This window comes from Centropristis striata, chromosome 11 (genome assembly GCF_030273125.1).
Source record: "Centropristis striata isolate RG_2023a ecotype Rhode Island chromosome 11, C.striata_1.0, whole genome shotgun sequence".
NCBI lineage: Eukaryota > Metazoa > Chordata > Actinopteri > Perciformes > Serranidae > Centropristis > Centropristis striata.
This window is the reverse complement of record NC_081527.1, coordinates 30,406,943-30,424,451: the sequence shown is the minus strand read 5'-3', so window position 1 is coordinate 30,424,451 and position 17,509 is coordinate 30,406,943. Positions and strand designations below refer to the sequence as shown.

Genomic DNA, 17,509 nt, shown 5'->3' with positions numbered 1-17,509 from the left:
TTTCTTTTTGCGCTCGATATTCATGTTTTTCACTATGACATGAATATCACATGACATCACATGACATTTGTAGATGTTAGAAAGTAGCGGGATAGCGATTTGTGAAATATTGTAGTATAAACCTATCTGAGATGCTTATAGGATAGCAATCACCCTTTGGTGCAAGTGCTAACAATTGTTAAAATAATTGATTATTTTCTATATTGGTAAATGGTTTTATTTTCTGCTTCTCTGTGGTCTGTCTCTGTTCTCTGTGAGTGACGCAGGTCACATATCTCTATGCATTTATACTAAGTCAGACAATATGATTTGATACATTGATTGTGTTTGTGTGTTAATATTGATGTAGAAAACTATGATTACTTTAATTACATATATTCCATTTGCTTAAACTGATTAAGATTCTATAAATCACAAAGAATGACATCCAGACATATTGGTGCACAGTTTTTGCTGTGTGTGTATGTGCATTTGTGAGTGTGTATGTGTGTCTGGAGAGGGGAGACCACAGAAGGCCGAATGAAAATCCCGTGTGAGAATCTCTGTAAGTCATAACAAGGAAAAATGTTTGTGCTAACAAGTTTGTTAGCAGGCCACAAGGCTTTGTTATGGGAAGCAGTGATTGTATTGCCCAGGTGGCCTGATGTGTGACGGTATGAAAGAAGACTGGCGAATGAGCGGATCAAGAAGGCGGGACTTCCTGGAAGAAATCGACCAGCATGTTTTGTAAACAAATGTTAGTATTTTAATGGGTTCCAGGGAGGGAGTCGTGGTTCAGACTTCACGAACTGAAACACGTCTGTTTGTATTCAGGGACATGAGTTAATTTTGAACCCGGAGATCTCTGTAAAGTGCACATTTTTTGACGTATTGTAATAAAACTTTTGTTAAACTGAGAAACTTGGATGTTCTCCAGCTCTTCATTTCCCCATCAAAGAATGCGCAGAAAAATGGTGAGGTTTTTTCTGTTGGTGACAGATTTTTTCTGTCGGTGACACATTATCAATTTTCAAGGTTTCCTCATGCAATTTTTCTAACACTACTAATAGGTGTCTGACATGAGACAAAAGACACGATACGACCTGGGGTACAAGTTTTAAGCTTTTTATTATCGTTATTATTATCATTATTATTAATAATAATAATAATAACGTTATTATTATGTTTCAGGCGAGATGTCCTCCCAGGTCAGAGTGAGGCTGCTGCCAAAAGCCAGGTGCATGTTCGATGAGCCCGTTCAGGTGAAGGTGTCGGGGCTGAGGTCGAGACAGGTGGTCACCATGAGAGTCAGATCGACTGACGAGAAGGGAGAGCTGTTCAGCTCCTCGGCCACCTACAAGGCTGATGGGAGCGGGGAGATCGACCTGGAGAGAGACCCCTCACTCAGTGGGAGCTACACTGGAGTTGAACCCATGGGTCTGCTGTGGTCCATGAAGCCAGACACTGTGCACAAAAGGTTTCACAAAACAAAATCACTAAACCCTCACGTGGTGAAGTTCTCTGTGCACGAGGAGGAGGGGGACGGCAGGATGCTGGCAGAGGCGACCAATGAGAGGCTTCTGATAGCAGACGGGGTCACGCGGCGCCCTGTCAAAGAGGGGAATATTCGTGGAGTCCTGTTCACTCCCCCAGGTTAGTCTATGTCTCTGTAAATCATCAATTAAAATCATTCAATGAGTGTAAAAGTTAAAGGAAAATGCATTTGTTAACAAATACCCAGAAGAGAACAAAATAAAATATGTATTAATATTAGACTTTATATATAATATATAAATTATAACCTGGAGGAGGGTGGCAATATTCACAAAAAAAAAAACAATTTTCAAGTCAAACTTTCAAGATCAAAGTTGCTTTTATCTGCATCCAGCAGTCATAACGTGCAAATTAAAATAACTTTATGTCCGTAGTAAGAGCAAAGGTGTGCTTATGTCAAACATTTACTTGCCTTGTAACGTAGCCATGTATAAGTCACAAATCTACTCACAAAAAATGTACTTTATTCATTTGGACCACTTGCCCTATCCTTGAAGATTGCTAAACTTTTTTAAAACTTCAGCAACAGCAATTTCTTGACAGAATGCAGCTCTTTTCTCGAACCTCTATTTTTCTTATATCTGTTAGTTGTTGCATATGGTTGTCTGAGGCAGGAAACGGAGGACTTAAACTGGAATTGTAGAGGGTGGCTAATGTCAGAAATAATGGCTCCTGCCATCTTTATCAACTGTTTTATGTACAGTTTGACAGATATTTATGCTGACTGCAAATCATTTTGTTGCTGACTTGTTGAGGAATACTTACCAGCAAATAAATGAATCAGTTGGGGTCTACATGGTTGAACAAACATCTGAATGTTTGTTGTGCACTTCATTTATGTGCCTATGATGTAATTGATGTCAGCCATGAAGATGTGTGTCATTTTGTGTTCTTGTGTCTAACCCTAACCCAGGGAAAGGTCCGTTCCCTGCCATGTTGGATCTGTACACTTTGGGTGGAGGTTTATCAGAGAAAAGGGCGTCTCTGCTGGCCAGCCGTGGATTTGTGACTCTGACTGTAGCGCTGTATGGTCATGATGACATGCCGAGGAACATCAGTGAGATCCACCTCGATTATTTTGAAGAAGCGATAGAGTTTTTAAAAAAACAAGATAAGGTAAATTGTTTGAACAGAACAATCCAAGTCTCTGAGAATCTTGAACTTTTAGGGAAATATTTGCTGTTTTTTTCATATTATCACTGTCTGGGTGTGCTAAAATTGGGAAAATTTCAAGTTCTATTCACGGTTGCTAAAACAGTTTTTTCCACAGGTGGGGAGCAAAGGAGTTGGTATAATCTCCCTTTCCAAAAGTGGAGACCTTGCTCTGTCAATAGCCTCTTACCTGCAGGATGTCGAGGCCACAGTGTGGATTAATGGCTGCTGTGCAAACACAGTTTTTCCCCTGCTCTATAAGAAGAGACAGATCCTCCCTGGGTTAACGTGTGACCTCAGTAAGGTCATTCCCACTGAGTCGGGGGCCTTTATTGGCAAGTACTCTATGCCTAATCTGCTGGCAGAGGAGAACAAGGCCACCCTGATCCCCACTGAACAAGCCACTGGACGATTCCTTTTTGTGGCTTCAGAGGACGACCAAAACTGGGACAGCAAGGCTTACATGGACATACTGGTGGAGAGACTGCAACGTCATGGGAAGGACAACTTTGAGATCATGTCTTACCCTAAAACGGGGCATTACCTAGAGCCGCCTTATGGACCCTTCTGTCCCTCCAGCTTTCATGCGATGGGGGGCAAACCATTCCTTTGGGGGGGTGAGCCGAAGACCCACGCAGCAGCTGAAGTCCACACGTGGAAGAAGATCCTGGACTTTTTCAGAACTCACCTGAGCTGTGATGCAACACAGACTATAGCCAAGTTATAGATAGAAATATCATGATATGGAAGGCATCAGATCAGATCAAATCTGCAGATCACCAGTTAAGTAACTGACATTAATCGTATCGCAATCTTTTGTAATGAGGCAAACAATTTGCTGTTTGATTTAATGATCAAAAATTATATCTAATGTGAAACACTACAGGAAAACTTTTTTTCACAAAGGAATCAATTTTTGGGACGTCTTCTTTCAGACTAGTGAAAAGAATATATCCAAAGCGAACATTAGGAGTATAACAATATATATCAATCTTTATTGATTCAATGATCAACATTCCCATATAATCAATGGAAAGCGAAAATATTGATAGATATCATCTTTAAGATAAATATGCCTTTTTTTGAAATTCCAACTTTGTATGTATTTTTGTAATTAAAAAGTTTTGTTTCATTTAAGTGTAAGATCTCAGTGACAAAACAGTCAAATCATATTTTACTTTTTCTGAGTTGATATAACAGATTTGAGCCTGGAGTTATTTTACAAAATCCTGAGTTATGGACACAAAACTCCTCCTCCGCTCCCTCCACTGGTTACCAGTGGCTGCACAGATATGATTCAAGACTCTAGCTCTGGCGTACTCTGCTGCAAATGGTTCAGTCCCAGCTTACATACAGGATCTGGTGAAACTTTACACTCTTGACCGTCCTCTCTGATCTGCATCAGCCAAGCAGCTGGCAACTCCCACCTCAGATAGCATAGACATCTCCCGCCGCAATTTAACACATTGCGTTGTTGATATAGTACTCCTGTAGCACTTACAGTTGGCTCTTAAAAGTTGTGCACCCACTTGATTCCTGTGGTATGAGGCTTGTACCATCAGGTTGACTGTAATGTCATGTAATGTAATGCCGTTGATGAATTGTACCACCATGCTAAGTTTTTATACCACAAACTTAGACACAATGTTGTGATGCTAGTGCGAACAGACAAAACAGAAGTATTACACTCACATTTCTCAGCTCAAAAGCATCACAAAAGAGAATTCTTAGTTTGATGAATAAAAGCAAAGAATGAAAACGGCATTTTCTTTATCTTTTTGAGTGTGCTGTTCCTTTGAATGTCACAGTGAATAAAGAAGTTATCTGACATCATGAGGAGTTATACATTTTTCTGCTGCCAGAAAACAGAAATGTGGATTGAGTTTTGACTCAGGGTGCAGCTTAATGCATCTGTTTTCCTTATTTTAAACTCTTAGGCTGCCCTCATGTGGTCAGATGTTGCCATTAAACATTCTTGTCTCTAAGCATCTAGAAAAGTATGCTTATGTTAAAAAAAAATGTTCTATCACATTCAAATGTAGTTGCTGCAGAATAAAAAAAAAGTACAAGGATAAAAGTATGTTGTGTTTAAATACAGGCACATGATTGCTGCTATGTATGTGTATTTCAATGTTTTTTTTTCTATTTTGTTATGAGGTAGTTTTTTAAAGAATATCAGATGTTTGCCTCTTTTTTCATTTTCTTGTCCAACACTCCTCATGACATTATTGATTGTCTCATTGTCAAATTAAGCTTGAGCTAAAAGCTTATTATTTTTTACTCTGACGTACCTGCAACCATCACTGTGGCCACCAGATGGTGAAGTAAACCTCTGAATAATCACTATGTGAGAGCTGATAAGGCAAATGTACACCAATTTTGGGGTTTCATATTGTAGCTGCTTCACATTTTGCTTTATTTTGCGCATAATAAAAGAGAAAACATTTAAAAATGTATTTGAAATTCATTAAAATTGCATGAATGTATAGGTTACATAAGTCTGTGTTATGTCAAATTAACAGTAAGACCCCCCTGGGAATCTTAATTCCACGGGGTATATTAATTATATATTTTTTTGTCAGCTAACATAGGTTTTTGTGACATCTTTCCAGTTAAAGTAAGTTAAAGTTATGTTTCCAGTTATTTAAGTGATGTGAAACTGAAGTCTAACTTCTTATCGTTTAAATTATATACAGTCTCTTTCATAATATTTAATTCTCATGTCTCATTATGGGATGCACGCCCTGCTGCAGACCTTGGAAGCATTAATCTGCACCAATCCTGATTGGCTGGTGAAACGTGTGCATCCGCCCCAGGTAGTACCACCTACCTTAAATTGTTCATGTGGCTAGCTTGTCTGGACAAGACCCCTTTATCTCCCTTCTGGCAGGATCGCTAAAGACGGAGAGGAGAGGGGGGTCGTTGCCGTGGCTGCACCTGAGGATCCCCTGCAGGTGGAAGACGCTCTGTTACTGGACTATGGGGGACAACATCTCCATTACTCTGGCCCGGGCTGCAAAGCTTTTGGGGATGGAGATGAGAACAGCACACCAGCTTCTCCCCTCCCCAGCTCGGACAATCGCAACGTGTGCAAACACGCTGCTGCCCAGCTGGCTATCCCCTGGCTCGCTGTCATAGCTGAGACCTCCGTATTTCCACATCCCAATCTATCCTCCCCACAGAAAAGTATCTGAGATTTGCTTTCCGGGGGGTTTGTTACGAGTACCGCATGCTCCCTTTCGTTTCTCATAGTCCGTCTTGGCCGGCTCCACATGAGGGAATTCCAGCTTTGGATGGCCTTATGTGGACTGGATCCCGTGCATCATGGCACACGGAGAGTGCTGGTCACACCGGGTTCAGGGTGATGCGTCACTGGCGAGTCCCATCCTGTCTGACCCGCTGGGTGCCCATGGGTTCCATCCTGTCCAGGAAGGTGGTCACTACGGAGGTCGCTCACTGTGCATAGAGTGTCCGGTGCTTGTTGTAAACAAACGGAGGTCGCTAAGTGAACACATACTGCTGCAGCACATACATACTGTAATGCTACAGAGCTAACTGTGTAGCCTATTAGCACTATGCTACTGCGCAGCCCGAGTGATGTGAGGATGATTTTGAAGCCCAACCCAGCTTTTGTGCTTAAGGTGGTGGGGCTCATATTCTCCGATTGACCTTGTGGCATTTACTGCCTCACCAGGTGTGGTGACATGGATAGGACGAAGGGTGTTGGGAGGAGCAATCAGCTGTTCGTCTCCAGCGCTAACCCTCATAAGGGGAAACCTGTCACTTAGTGTCCATCCCACTGGGTGTTGGAGGCGATTGCTTTGGTTTACACGATTCAGGGTTTGTAGCCACCTGTAGGCCTGCGTGTACTCTCGACTCTGGGCTTGGCTACACCCTGGGCCTTATTCAAGGGAGTTTCTGTTCAGGACATCTTTGCTGCGGCGAGTGGGTCCTCGCCTATCACTTTTTACCATTTCTAATGCTGGACATCTCCGCTCCGTGCATGGCACAAGCAGTTTTGCTGTCCTGATTGGAACAGAGTATTTTTCCCAGTGGGTTGGTGGACATTAGATAAGGTTGTCTGGCAATATGGGAGAAACCATATCCCATATTGAGACATTGAAAGAAATATTATAAAAAGAGAACTTTAGGTTATTTACATAACCCGGGTTCTCTGAGTAATATGAGTGAGATGTCTCACCACACAACACTTCTTGCTTTGGCGAATGAGAAGAGGTGCTTGTCTTAAATGATGTGGTCCGCATTAACTATTTAAGGTAGGTGGTACTACCTGGGGCGGACGCACACGTTTCACCTGCCAATCAGGATTGGCGGAATGAGATTAATGCTTCTGAGGTCTGCAGCAGGGCGTGCATCCCATAGTGAGACATCTCACGCATATTACTCAGAGAACCGGGGTTATGTAAATAACCCAAGGTTAGCTTTGGGTTTACCAGAGTCGACAAAAGGACGCTATGGCAAATTAGCCGTGCGCTATCTTTGTCCTGGATCAATCCCTTTCATCTCCTCACTGTAAAACAATGGGTGCTGTGTTATTTGCGGAGAGAAATTGGGTGTTTCTGGGTGAGCCAATCAAACATCGCCATTATCAACTATCGTTATCAACACATTCAGACACACATTCTTTTTTTCACATACAGAAAGTGGCTTATTATGGTATGCCCCTCTGTGGTTCAGTGCAGGCCCGGCCCTAACCAATCTGGCGCCCTAGACAAGATTTTAGGTGGCGCCCCCCTTGCATCGCCAGTGTAGTGTATATACTCACAAGAAACCGAAGAGCTTTGTCTTTTACCTTTTTTTTTACTTAAAGAAAGCACATTCACAATCAGTATAGTTAACAAGATAAAAAAATATATAAATAAATTTAAAAAATGTATATATGAAATACAGTACATTCATAAACAGCCTACAGTATAAGATCTAACTAAACACAATATAAAATGTGTCCATAAAACAAATTAGAAATACAATATAAATAAGGCACTGCACAAAACAAGATATTAACGAAAACAGTAATGACTTTAACAACTATATTACAAAAAAGAGGATCCTACTGCTGAGGTGGAGGCAACAGGAGGATCACTTGAATCTGCTGCATCACTGGTGGGTTGTGTTGCTGAGGTGGAGGCAGCAGCAGTAGATGTGGTAGATGGCCCAGGGGGGATTCAGAAACTTCAACAACGCATCTGAAGAGAGGAGTATGTGACACTATTGCGTATTACAGTCTAATAATAAAAACATATGATATCAGGAATAAAATGAAATGATATAATATAAATGAAAAACCATAGAGATATATGAATGATGTTGACTGATATGCAAAGTAGATGAGATTCAAATTATTGTCATCATTACAGTGAAATGCTGAATAGCAGAATGCAAAGTAGCAGTATAATATATCATATGAGAAAGTTATGTTATGATTATCTTTTACCGAATCACAGCAGTGCTGATATTCAAAACAGCATTCCCTCTGATATTGCTTAATTAACATTAATGATGTGCACTTTAACAACTAGGCTTACAACTATAATATATAAAGGGGTGGAAAAGTGACTATTACTGGCAGGGCAAACGTTAGCGAACCAGAAGGCATCAAAAATGTCACCTGCTTAAAAGAGCTAATTTTTTACAAATGTCCCAGAGGAATGTAAGTTGGGAGTACTCTTATTACCTATATTATTATTTTCCAGAACAACTTAGCACAATATTAACTGACGTTAAAACTAGTTAACACTAGCTATTTATTGATTAGCAATTAGCGAGTCGTGTAGCTTAATGATTAAATAGTCTTTACTTTGCATTTAAATTAACGTGGGATTATTTTTTGTATTAAGAAATAATAGTACCAACTTGTTATAAAAAATAGTGAAAGTTACACTTTTTTTTCCCCCCATTTGTGGGGCTGGCTTAGCGCCCCCGATGGACGGCGCCCTAAGCATTTGCCTATACATCACATGGGCCAGCTCTGGTTCAGTGTCATTCACAGGTTTCGAGCAAAGGTGGCAGCAAAGGTGTGTTTCTGTCTAAGGTTTATGTCAAACATTAACTTGTCTTGTATCCGAATAACCACATCATCATGTGGCCAAAGAAGTGTTCACAGCAGGGGTCTCAAACTCAATTTACCTTGGCGCCGCTGGAGGCAGTATATGAGTGAGGCTGGGCTGTATCCTGTATTCCACAAAAAAACATTGCTAAAAAAATCCAAACTTCTCAAATGTCTTTACTAACAGTTATATAACTTCAGTGGGTTCATCTGAACATGAACTGTCCTGAACATGAATGGAATATTAAAGAACATGAACGGTTCTTCTTAACAAGGCTTCTCTTCCATAGATTGTATAGTTCTCTTCCCTATTTCTTGCTGCCAAAGACCTGGCAGTGCTTCCTCTCACATTCCTCTCACGTCGCCGAACATCACCGGAAAGACCCCAGTTGTCCCAACAGTTCTTTTGACCAACCATGGAAGTAAGTAAGACTGTCTTTGTGCATAATTGACTTTGTAACATTGACATTGTACAGTGTATAACGTTAAATTAAAATGAACAACTAGGTAAATTACTGGACCACTCATGTGACCAATCGTTAGCAAAACACCAGTGATTACGGTAGCAATTGATTTCAAATTACTTACACATAGTAACATTATATACAAATATGCCTTTGTGCTTTTGCCTTTATGCAAGAGTATAAAAAGCTGTTGAATTTGACTTTATCTTTACTTTCACAAACACTGTTCACAGAAACATTGCTCAGATCCTGTCCACTGGATCTTGGAGGACTTTTGGATAAATTATCCTGCTGAACTGTATCATTTGATTGTCATCTCTCTCAGCACACTGTGATTTAACAGAGGTATGTATAGATTAGTGTTAGAAAATAATATCACCATCATAGTGGGTAGAATGTTTCTTTGGGATACATATTTCACCATATTTTTGTTTGACGTTCTTTTTCAAAGGCAAACATGCAGCAAATCCGAAGATGGTGGTGCCTAGTTCTCCTGCAGAACTTTCCTATGCCATGAGTGTCTTCATTTTATTATACTTTTCATTTACATTCTTGAGATCACATCTCATCTTGTTTCACTGTTGCCAGGCCTGATTATATTCTCATATTGAAAGTATATAATGTATGTCATTCCCTCACCAATATCTGAAGAAGAGAGATCGCAAGCTCGAAAGAGGCGACGTGAAGAAATGAAACAGGAGGCAGGTGTCATACTTATACTAAAAAGAAAGGCAGGGGGAACTAAGGACTCTGTATGTAATCTAATGTGTGTAATGCTGAAGGCTTGATGTATAGCAAGACATATAACAGTTGTGATGACATGTTCAGTAGGTATATCTATCACATATCTAATTTGTCTTGATCACTTAATGAGCCACTACCCTTAGTCTTATTTTTCCTTTTTCCTCAAGGAAGCAGATGTTATCTTGAGAGATGCCCTTGAGGGAGCCAAATGGTGTAACACCCAAATATTTAAAGGCAGAGTTTCCCTCCCAGATGTTACTGGGATGGACAGGGGAGACCGCATAAGGGCCCTGAAAAAACTGCGGTTGGATGACAGACAGGATGAAGAGGAGACCACCGAAATTGTGGAACCCTTCCTGTTTTCATTTCAGTTGAAGACTGACTATGAGGCTTTCTGTATGGAGGCAATTGACAGAAGAAACCTCAAGGTCTTTGCCTCTTTTGAGGAGCAGCAGTGAAGCCTTTTTCGATGAGCTGTGATTTTTTTTATTGGTATGTTATTTTATGTAGTGAAGATTTTTTTTTGCTCTGATTGTTCCTGCTCAGCATCACTCCTGCTGGTCTCACTGATGTGGATCTTGTTGGGCCCCAGATGGGAATGCTCCTCTCCTGGTCCACTCTACACTCACCATCACTACTGACCAATGGTGGCGCTTCATCACCTGCTGCTGACTCCTCCCAGAACTCCTGCTCCTCTCTGTCTCCTCCCAGAACTGCTGCTCCTCTCTGTCTCCTCCCAGACCTCCTGCTCCTCTCTGTCTCCTCCCAGAACTCCTGCTCCTCTCTGTCTCCTCCCAGAACTCCTGCTCCTCTCTGTCTCCTCCCAGAACTCCTGCTCCTCTCTGTCTCCTCCCTGAACTCCTGCTCCTCTCTGTCTCCCTCTCAACCGTCTCTCTCTATCCTCCCTCCCTCTCCCCCTTCACCCTCTATCTACTCTATTCTACTCTGTTGATCTGCCCTGTACAACGACATCTATTGACATCTGTCCGTCCTGGGAGATGGATCCCTCCTCTGTCTCTCTCCCTGAGGTTTCCTCTTCTTTTTCCCCTGCTAAAACGGTTTTTTGAGGAGTTTTTCCCTGGCTGATGTGAGGGTCTAAGGACAGAGGATGTCGTACCATGTACAGTCTGTGAAGCCCTTTGAGGCAAATCTGTGATTTGTGATTTTGGGCTATATAAATAAAATTGATTTGAATTTTGAATTTATTGGCGTGTTATGTTGTTTAATAGAGGTTTTTTTTGCTTTGATTTTTGAATTTAGTAGTGTGTTACGTTGTTTAATAGAGGGTTTTTGCTGTGATTTTTAATTCAGTTATTTATGTTATTTTTTAAATATGTTATCTTTGATTTTTAATTGTGTTCAGTTCAATAAAGATGATGTTAAAGTCTCCTCAGTCTTTGATCTCTTACTAGTACAAGTAAAATGTTACAAATGACACATCATAATAGCATTATAAATTAGGATAGATAAAGTTTTAACATTTAACAAAATAAACAATGACCCATATTTTACTAGAATTCACTAAAGGCAAAAAAACTCGACATTAGACTTCAAAAGGATGCAAACTATTTTTGGCATGATGAAAATGGGAATGACAACAGCTTTTTAAAGTTTTTAACTCCCTTATTTGTCATTTCACATTTTTACTGACATCTTCTTGTTACAGTTTTTCCCAGTCGCTTTGGTGCATTTCTCACATCAATGTTAACATTTGCACAACAGTTCAACCTCCTCAACATTTAGTCATTTGTGTTTATCATAGTAGCAGTTTCTCCTTACAACAAATTACAAATGCTTTTGGACATGCATCAATTGCTTTCATATAACTTTCATATAACATTATAATTGCTTATGTCATGTCAGTCAAAATTAACTATACTTGTGAATGCTGAATAGTCATTCCATATAAAACTAATAGTCCTCATTTCTTTGCTTGAGTCATTACATACAAAAATATTAATAATTGCTGCCGCATATCCTCGTCGGTTACGGCGGAGTCAAACTGATCCTAAAGATAACTGCCTGTTATCACTGAGTGGTCGTTGTGCGTGAGTACAAGTTATTTGAATCGGTTGATTATTATTATTTGCTGTATAATGTGCGTTTTTATGGATTGGTTGCCATGTGTGTGTGCCAGTTTTATTTTTGTGAAACTTCACCACAGCAAGTCATGTACCTTGTTCATGTGTGAACCAATTAAAGAGGATAAAATAATAATAAAAATATTAAATGGTCCGGTAGCAGTTGCCTTTCTTTTTGCGCTTGATATTCATGTCTTTCATGATGACATGAACATCAGGACATTTGTAGATGGTAGAAAGTAGCGGGATAGCGGGCGCCTGAAGGACGACTGCTACCGGGCTGTTCATTAACCGCCGTGCTGATTGTTGTTAATGTCGTCATAGAAACAAGTGAAACAAAAGGTTCAGCTTGCGCAATAAAGGGACCTTCCACACACAACACAGTAAAGTGCCATTCTTATAAAACTAACAATTAAACTTTCATATTAAGGTGGGGGCCACAAAATATCGTCACGAGGGCCGCAATTGGCCCGCGGGCCGCAAGATTGAGGCCTATGGTTTACAGTATAGTGTCATCATCAGCCATGATATATAAGTGGTCATTAGCAATAATAGTCTCGGTCAATGGATTACATCAAGATGTGCACTTGTGCACAATTCCGCGTCCCTCTTTGCTTGTGTCATTTCAAAGACAAATGTAAAATGTGTATTAATTGCAGTGCTGTAATCTTTGCCATGCTTTTTTGTGAAATATTGTAGCATTTAGCCCCTTTGGGCCTTGAACAGTTATGTATAAACCTATCTGAGATGCTTATAGGATAGCAATCACCCTTTGGTGCAAGTGCCAACTACTCATAGTTGTCTGACATGAGACAAAAGACACGATAAGACCTGGGGTACAAGTTTTAAGCTTTTTACTATTTTAATGATTATGTTTCAGACGAGATGTCCTCCCAGGTCAGAGTGAGGCTGCTGCCAAAAGCCAGGTGCATGTTCGATGAGCCCGTTCAGGTGAAGGTGTCGGGGCTGAGGTCGAGACAGGTGGTCACCATGAGAGTCAGATCGACTGACGAGAAGGGAGAGCTGTTCAGCTCCTCGGCCACCTACAAGGCTGATGGGAGCGGGGAGATCGACCTGGAGAGAGACCCCTCACTCAGTGGGAGCTACACTGGAGTTGAACCCATGGGTCTGCTGTGGTCCATGAAGCCAGACACTGTGCACAAAAGGTTTCACAAAACAAAATCACTAAACCCTCACGTGGTGAAGTTCTCTGTGCACGAGGAGGAGGGGGACGGCAGGATGCTGGCAGAGGCGACCAATGAGAGGCTTCTGATAGCAGACGGGGTCACGCGGCGCCCTGTCAAAGAGGGGAATATTATGACCACTTAATAGTATGACCACTTAATAATTTGTGGTGACTTTAATGTCCATGTTTGCTGCGAGTCTCAACCTCTGACCCGGGACTTTCTGAACCTTCTAGATTCATTTAGTCTTAAGCAAGCTGTCACCGGCCCAACACACGAAAAGGGTCACACACTTGATCTTGTGCTGTCTTATGGTGTTTCTGCCTCGGTGACTGAAATCTGTGCCATGTCTTTCTCTGACCATTCCCCAATTCTGTTCACTGTATCAGTCCCACACCCAGGTAGTAACCCTAGTGTCACCAAACGGACCTCACGCACAATTAACTCATCCACTGCTGGGCAGTTTTCAGCCGCTTTCAATGATTCACCCCTGTATGGGCCACAACTGGACATTATCTCTGAGTGTAGTGCTGATCAGCTTCATTCTGCATTCTCATCAGCTTGCACTGACATTCTGGACTCTGTTGCCCCTCTCAAACCCAAACAAGCTAAAGCCCAGTTAACACCATGGCTCAATGATGCAACACGTGTCCTCAGACGCTCCTGTAGGCAGGCTGAGCGCAAGTGGCAGAAGGACCGCCTCCACGTGTCCCTCCAAATCCTCCGAAGTCGCCTAGTGGACTACCAACGAGCCGTTAAAACTGCCAAATCACAGTACATTTCCACCCTGGTCTCCAGTAACAGTCACAAACCTCAGTTTCTCTTCAATACTCTAAATTCTCTCATAAATCCCCGTAATGAATCCCCTGTTGTGCCCTCACCTGCCCTCTGTGAAAGCTTTCAAAAATTCTTCATTGACAAGATCGCAGCACTCAGGCCCTCTGATACCTCTGCCAGCCCCCTCCCCCCGCCTCCCCCCCTTCCCCAGCCGGCTGTCTTCGAGCAGTTTGAGCCCATTACCCTATCCTCCCTCTCCGATGCAGTCAGACACCTGCAGCCTTCTAACTGCCCCTCTGACTGTCTACCCCCCCGTCTACTTAAGGATGCTACAGTTTTCAACACAGTTGCCCCCTTCCTTCTACTGTTGTTTAATTCCATCCTCTCCACTGGTTGTGTCCCGGCTGCCTTCAAGTTCGCCGTGGTGCAGCCACTACTAAAGAAACCCAACCTCGACCCCTCCATTCTCTCAAACTTCAGACCAATTTCAAAACTACCCTTCCTGTCTAAACTCCTCGAGCGAGAAGCCTACATCCAACAGAAAGCCTTTCTCACCAATAACAACATCTATGAAAAATTCCAGTCTGGCTTCAGAACAGCCCACAGCACAGAGACTGCACTGCTGAGAGTGCTAAACGACCTGCTCCTAGTCGTTGACTCAGGGAGTCCTGTGATCCTAGTGCTCCTAGATCTCACAGCAGCCTTTGACACGGTGGATCACAGGATCCTGCTGTCACGGCTTGAGCACCAAGTTGGCATCAAAGGCACAGCCCTGAAGTTCTTCCAGTCCTACCTGGCTGACAGGAGCTTCTCTGTCCTGCTTGGGGATTTCTTCTCCTCTGTTGCCCCCCTCACCTGTGGGGTCCCTCAGGGCTCTATACTAGGTCCCATCCTCTTCCTGTTATATATTTTACCCCTAGGGGACATCCTGGTCAAACACAACATCTCCTACCACTGCTTTGCCGACGACGTCCAGCTATATCTGCCTCTTAAGGTTGATGGGCAGGCTGCACTCCAGCCATTGTTTGATTGTCTGGCTGACATCAGATCATGGATGGGTGCAAACTTCCTCAACCTTAATGAGAGCAAGACGGAGATCATTATTTTTGGAAAAACCTCTCCGGCCTTCTCCACTGATGCCCTAGGCCCTCTAGCCTCCAACATCCGGCCTTCTGTCAAAAATCTTGGCATGATTTTTGACAGTGCTTTTAAGTTTGAACAGCAGGTTAGTGCAGTGGTAAGGAGAAGCTTTTTCCACCTGAGAACTCTAGCCAAGTCTAAAGCCTACCTGCCTCAGAGTGACCTGGAGAAAACTATCCATGCCTTCATCACATCACAACTGGACTACTGTAACGCCCTCTACACCGGCATGGATCAATTGCAGCTTCGCCGACTGCAGTTGGTCCAAAACTCAGCCGCCAGACTCCTCACCTGCACTAAAAAACATGATCACATCACCCCGGTCCTCGCATCACTCCACTGGCTCCCCATCCGTCACCGCATCAACTATAAACTACTTCTAACTGTCTACAAATCCCTCCATGGTCTGGCCCCTACATACCTGTCTGACCTTCTGCACCACCACACCCCCTCCAGAGCTCTACGGTCAGCTGACCAGCTGCTGTTGGAGGTGCCCAGGTCCAGACTAAAGACAAGGGGCGACAGGGCCTTCTCAGTAGCAGCCCCCAGACTCTGGAACTGCCTCCCCCTCCACATACGTGCAGCGCAGTCCCTAAATGTTTTTAAGTCTCACTTAAAAACCCATCTCTTTTCTCTTGCCTACAATTAAAGCTTTGTGTTGTTGTTTTGTTTGTTTTGTTTTGTTTTGTTTTGTTTAGTCTTAGTCTCTTTTTTACCTTTGTCAATTCTGTATTTTATTGCACTTTTTGCACTTTTATGTGAAGCACTTTGGTGCGGCTCAGCCATCTGTAAATGCGCTATATAAATAAATTTGACTTTGACTTTGAATATTCGTGGAGTCCTGTTCACTCCCCCAGGTTAGTCTATGTCTCTGTAAATCATCAATTAAAATCATTCAATGAGTAAAGTTGTAAAGTACATGAGTAATGTATTACTTTTTTACTTTTATCATTGTTAACAAATACCCAGAGGAGATCAAATCAACAAATTCTATAATACATTTTATTTGTAATGTCGTATCAGGGCCATTTTAGATTTTAAAATATATATATTAATTATACATATGTTATAACCTGGAGGAGGGGGGCAATATTTCCAAAAAACTAAATTTTGAAGTTAAACTTTCAAGATTAAAGTAAGACATTTTCTCACAATAAATTCAAGTTTAAAAAAAGTTTTATGTACAGTTTGACAGATATTTATGCTGAGTGCAAATCATTTTGTTGCTGACTTGTTGAGGAATACTTACCAGCAAATAAATGAATCAGTTGGGGTCTACATGGTTGAACAAACATCTGAATGTTTGTTGTGCACTTCATTTATGTGCCTATGATGTAATTGATGTCAGCCATGAAGATGTGTGTCATTTTGTGTTCTTGTGTGTCTAACCCTAACCCAGGGAAAGGTCCGTTCCCTGCCATGTTGGATCTGTACACTTTGGGTGGAGGTTTATCAGAGAAAAGGGCGTCTCTGCTGGCCAGCCGTGGATTTGTGACTCTGACTGTAGCACTGTATGGTCATGATGACATGCCGAGGAACATCAGTGAGATCCACCTCGATTATTTTAAAGAAAGCGATAGAGTTTTTTAAAAAAACAAGATAAGGTAAATTGTTTGAAGAGAACAATCCAAATCTCTGAGAATCTTGAACTTTTAGGGAAATATTTGCTGTTTTTTTCATATTATCACTGTCTGGGTGTGCTAAAATTGGGAAAATTTCAAGTTCTATTCACGGTTGCTAAAACAGTTTTTTCCACAGGTGGGGAGCAAAGGAGTTGGTATAATCTCCCTTTCCAAAAGTGGAGACCTTGCTCTGTCAATAGCCTCTTACCTGCAGGATGTCGAGGCCATAGTGTGGATTAATGGCTGCTGTACAAACACAGTTTTTCTCCTGCTCTATAAGAAGAGACAGATCCTCCCTGGGTTAACGTGTGACCTCAGTAAGGTCATTCCAACTGAGTCGGGGGCCTTTATTGGCAAGTACTCTATGCCTAATCTGCTGGCAGAGGAGAACAAGGCCACCCTGATCCCCACTGAACAAGCCACTGGACGATTCCTTTTTGTGGCTTCAGAGGACGACCAAAACTGGGACAGCAAGGTTTACATGGACATACTGGTGGAGAGACTGCAGCGTCATGGGAAGGACAACTTTGAGAGCGTGTCTTACCCTAAAACGGGGCATTACCTAGAGCCGCCTTATGGACCCTACTGCCCCTCCAGCTTTCATGCATTGGGGGGCAAACCAGTTCTTTGGGGGGGTGAGCCGAAGACCCACGCAGCAGCTGAAGTCCACGCATGGAAGAAGATTCTGGACTTTTTCAGAACTCACCTGAGCTGTGATGCAACACAGACTTAAGCCAAGTTATAG

At 42.1% G+C, this 17,509-nt stretch overlaps 1 protein-coding gene and 1 pseudogene across 4 annotated transcripts in view; both read left to right on the top strand.

Annotated features, from left to right (window-relative positions):
• The window catches only part of LOC131980877 (acyl-coenzyme A thioesterase 5-like), a 16,675-nt gene extending 12,528 nt beyond the window's left edge, over window positions 1-4,147 (top strand). For 3 of the 4 annotated variants that reach the window (XM_059345185.1, XM_059345186.1, XM_059345184.1), the window contains 3 exons: window positions 1,171-1,632; window positions 2,447-2,649; window positions 2,792-4,147. In XM_059345185.1, the coding sequence (XP_059201168.1) occupies window positions 1,176-1,632; window positions 2,447-2,649; window positions 2,792-3,412 (1,281 nt within the window). In that variant the 5' untranslated portion in view covers window positions 1,171-1,175 and the 3' untranslated portion in view covers window positions 3,413-4,147. The remainder of the gene's footprint in view (window positions 1-1,170; window positions 1,633-2,446; window positions 2,650-2,791) is intronic. The other variant, XM_059345187.1, reaches the window with a different exon arrangement.
• LOC131980879 (acyl-coenzyme A thioesterase 5-like) overlaps window positions 1-17,509 on the top strand; it is a 21,063-nt pseudogene extending 3,554 nt beyond the window's left edge.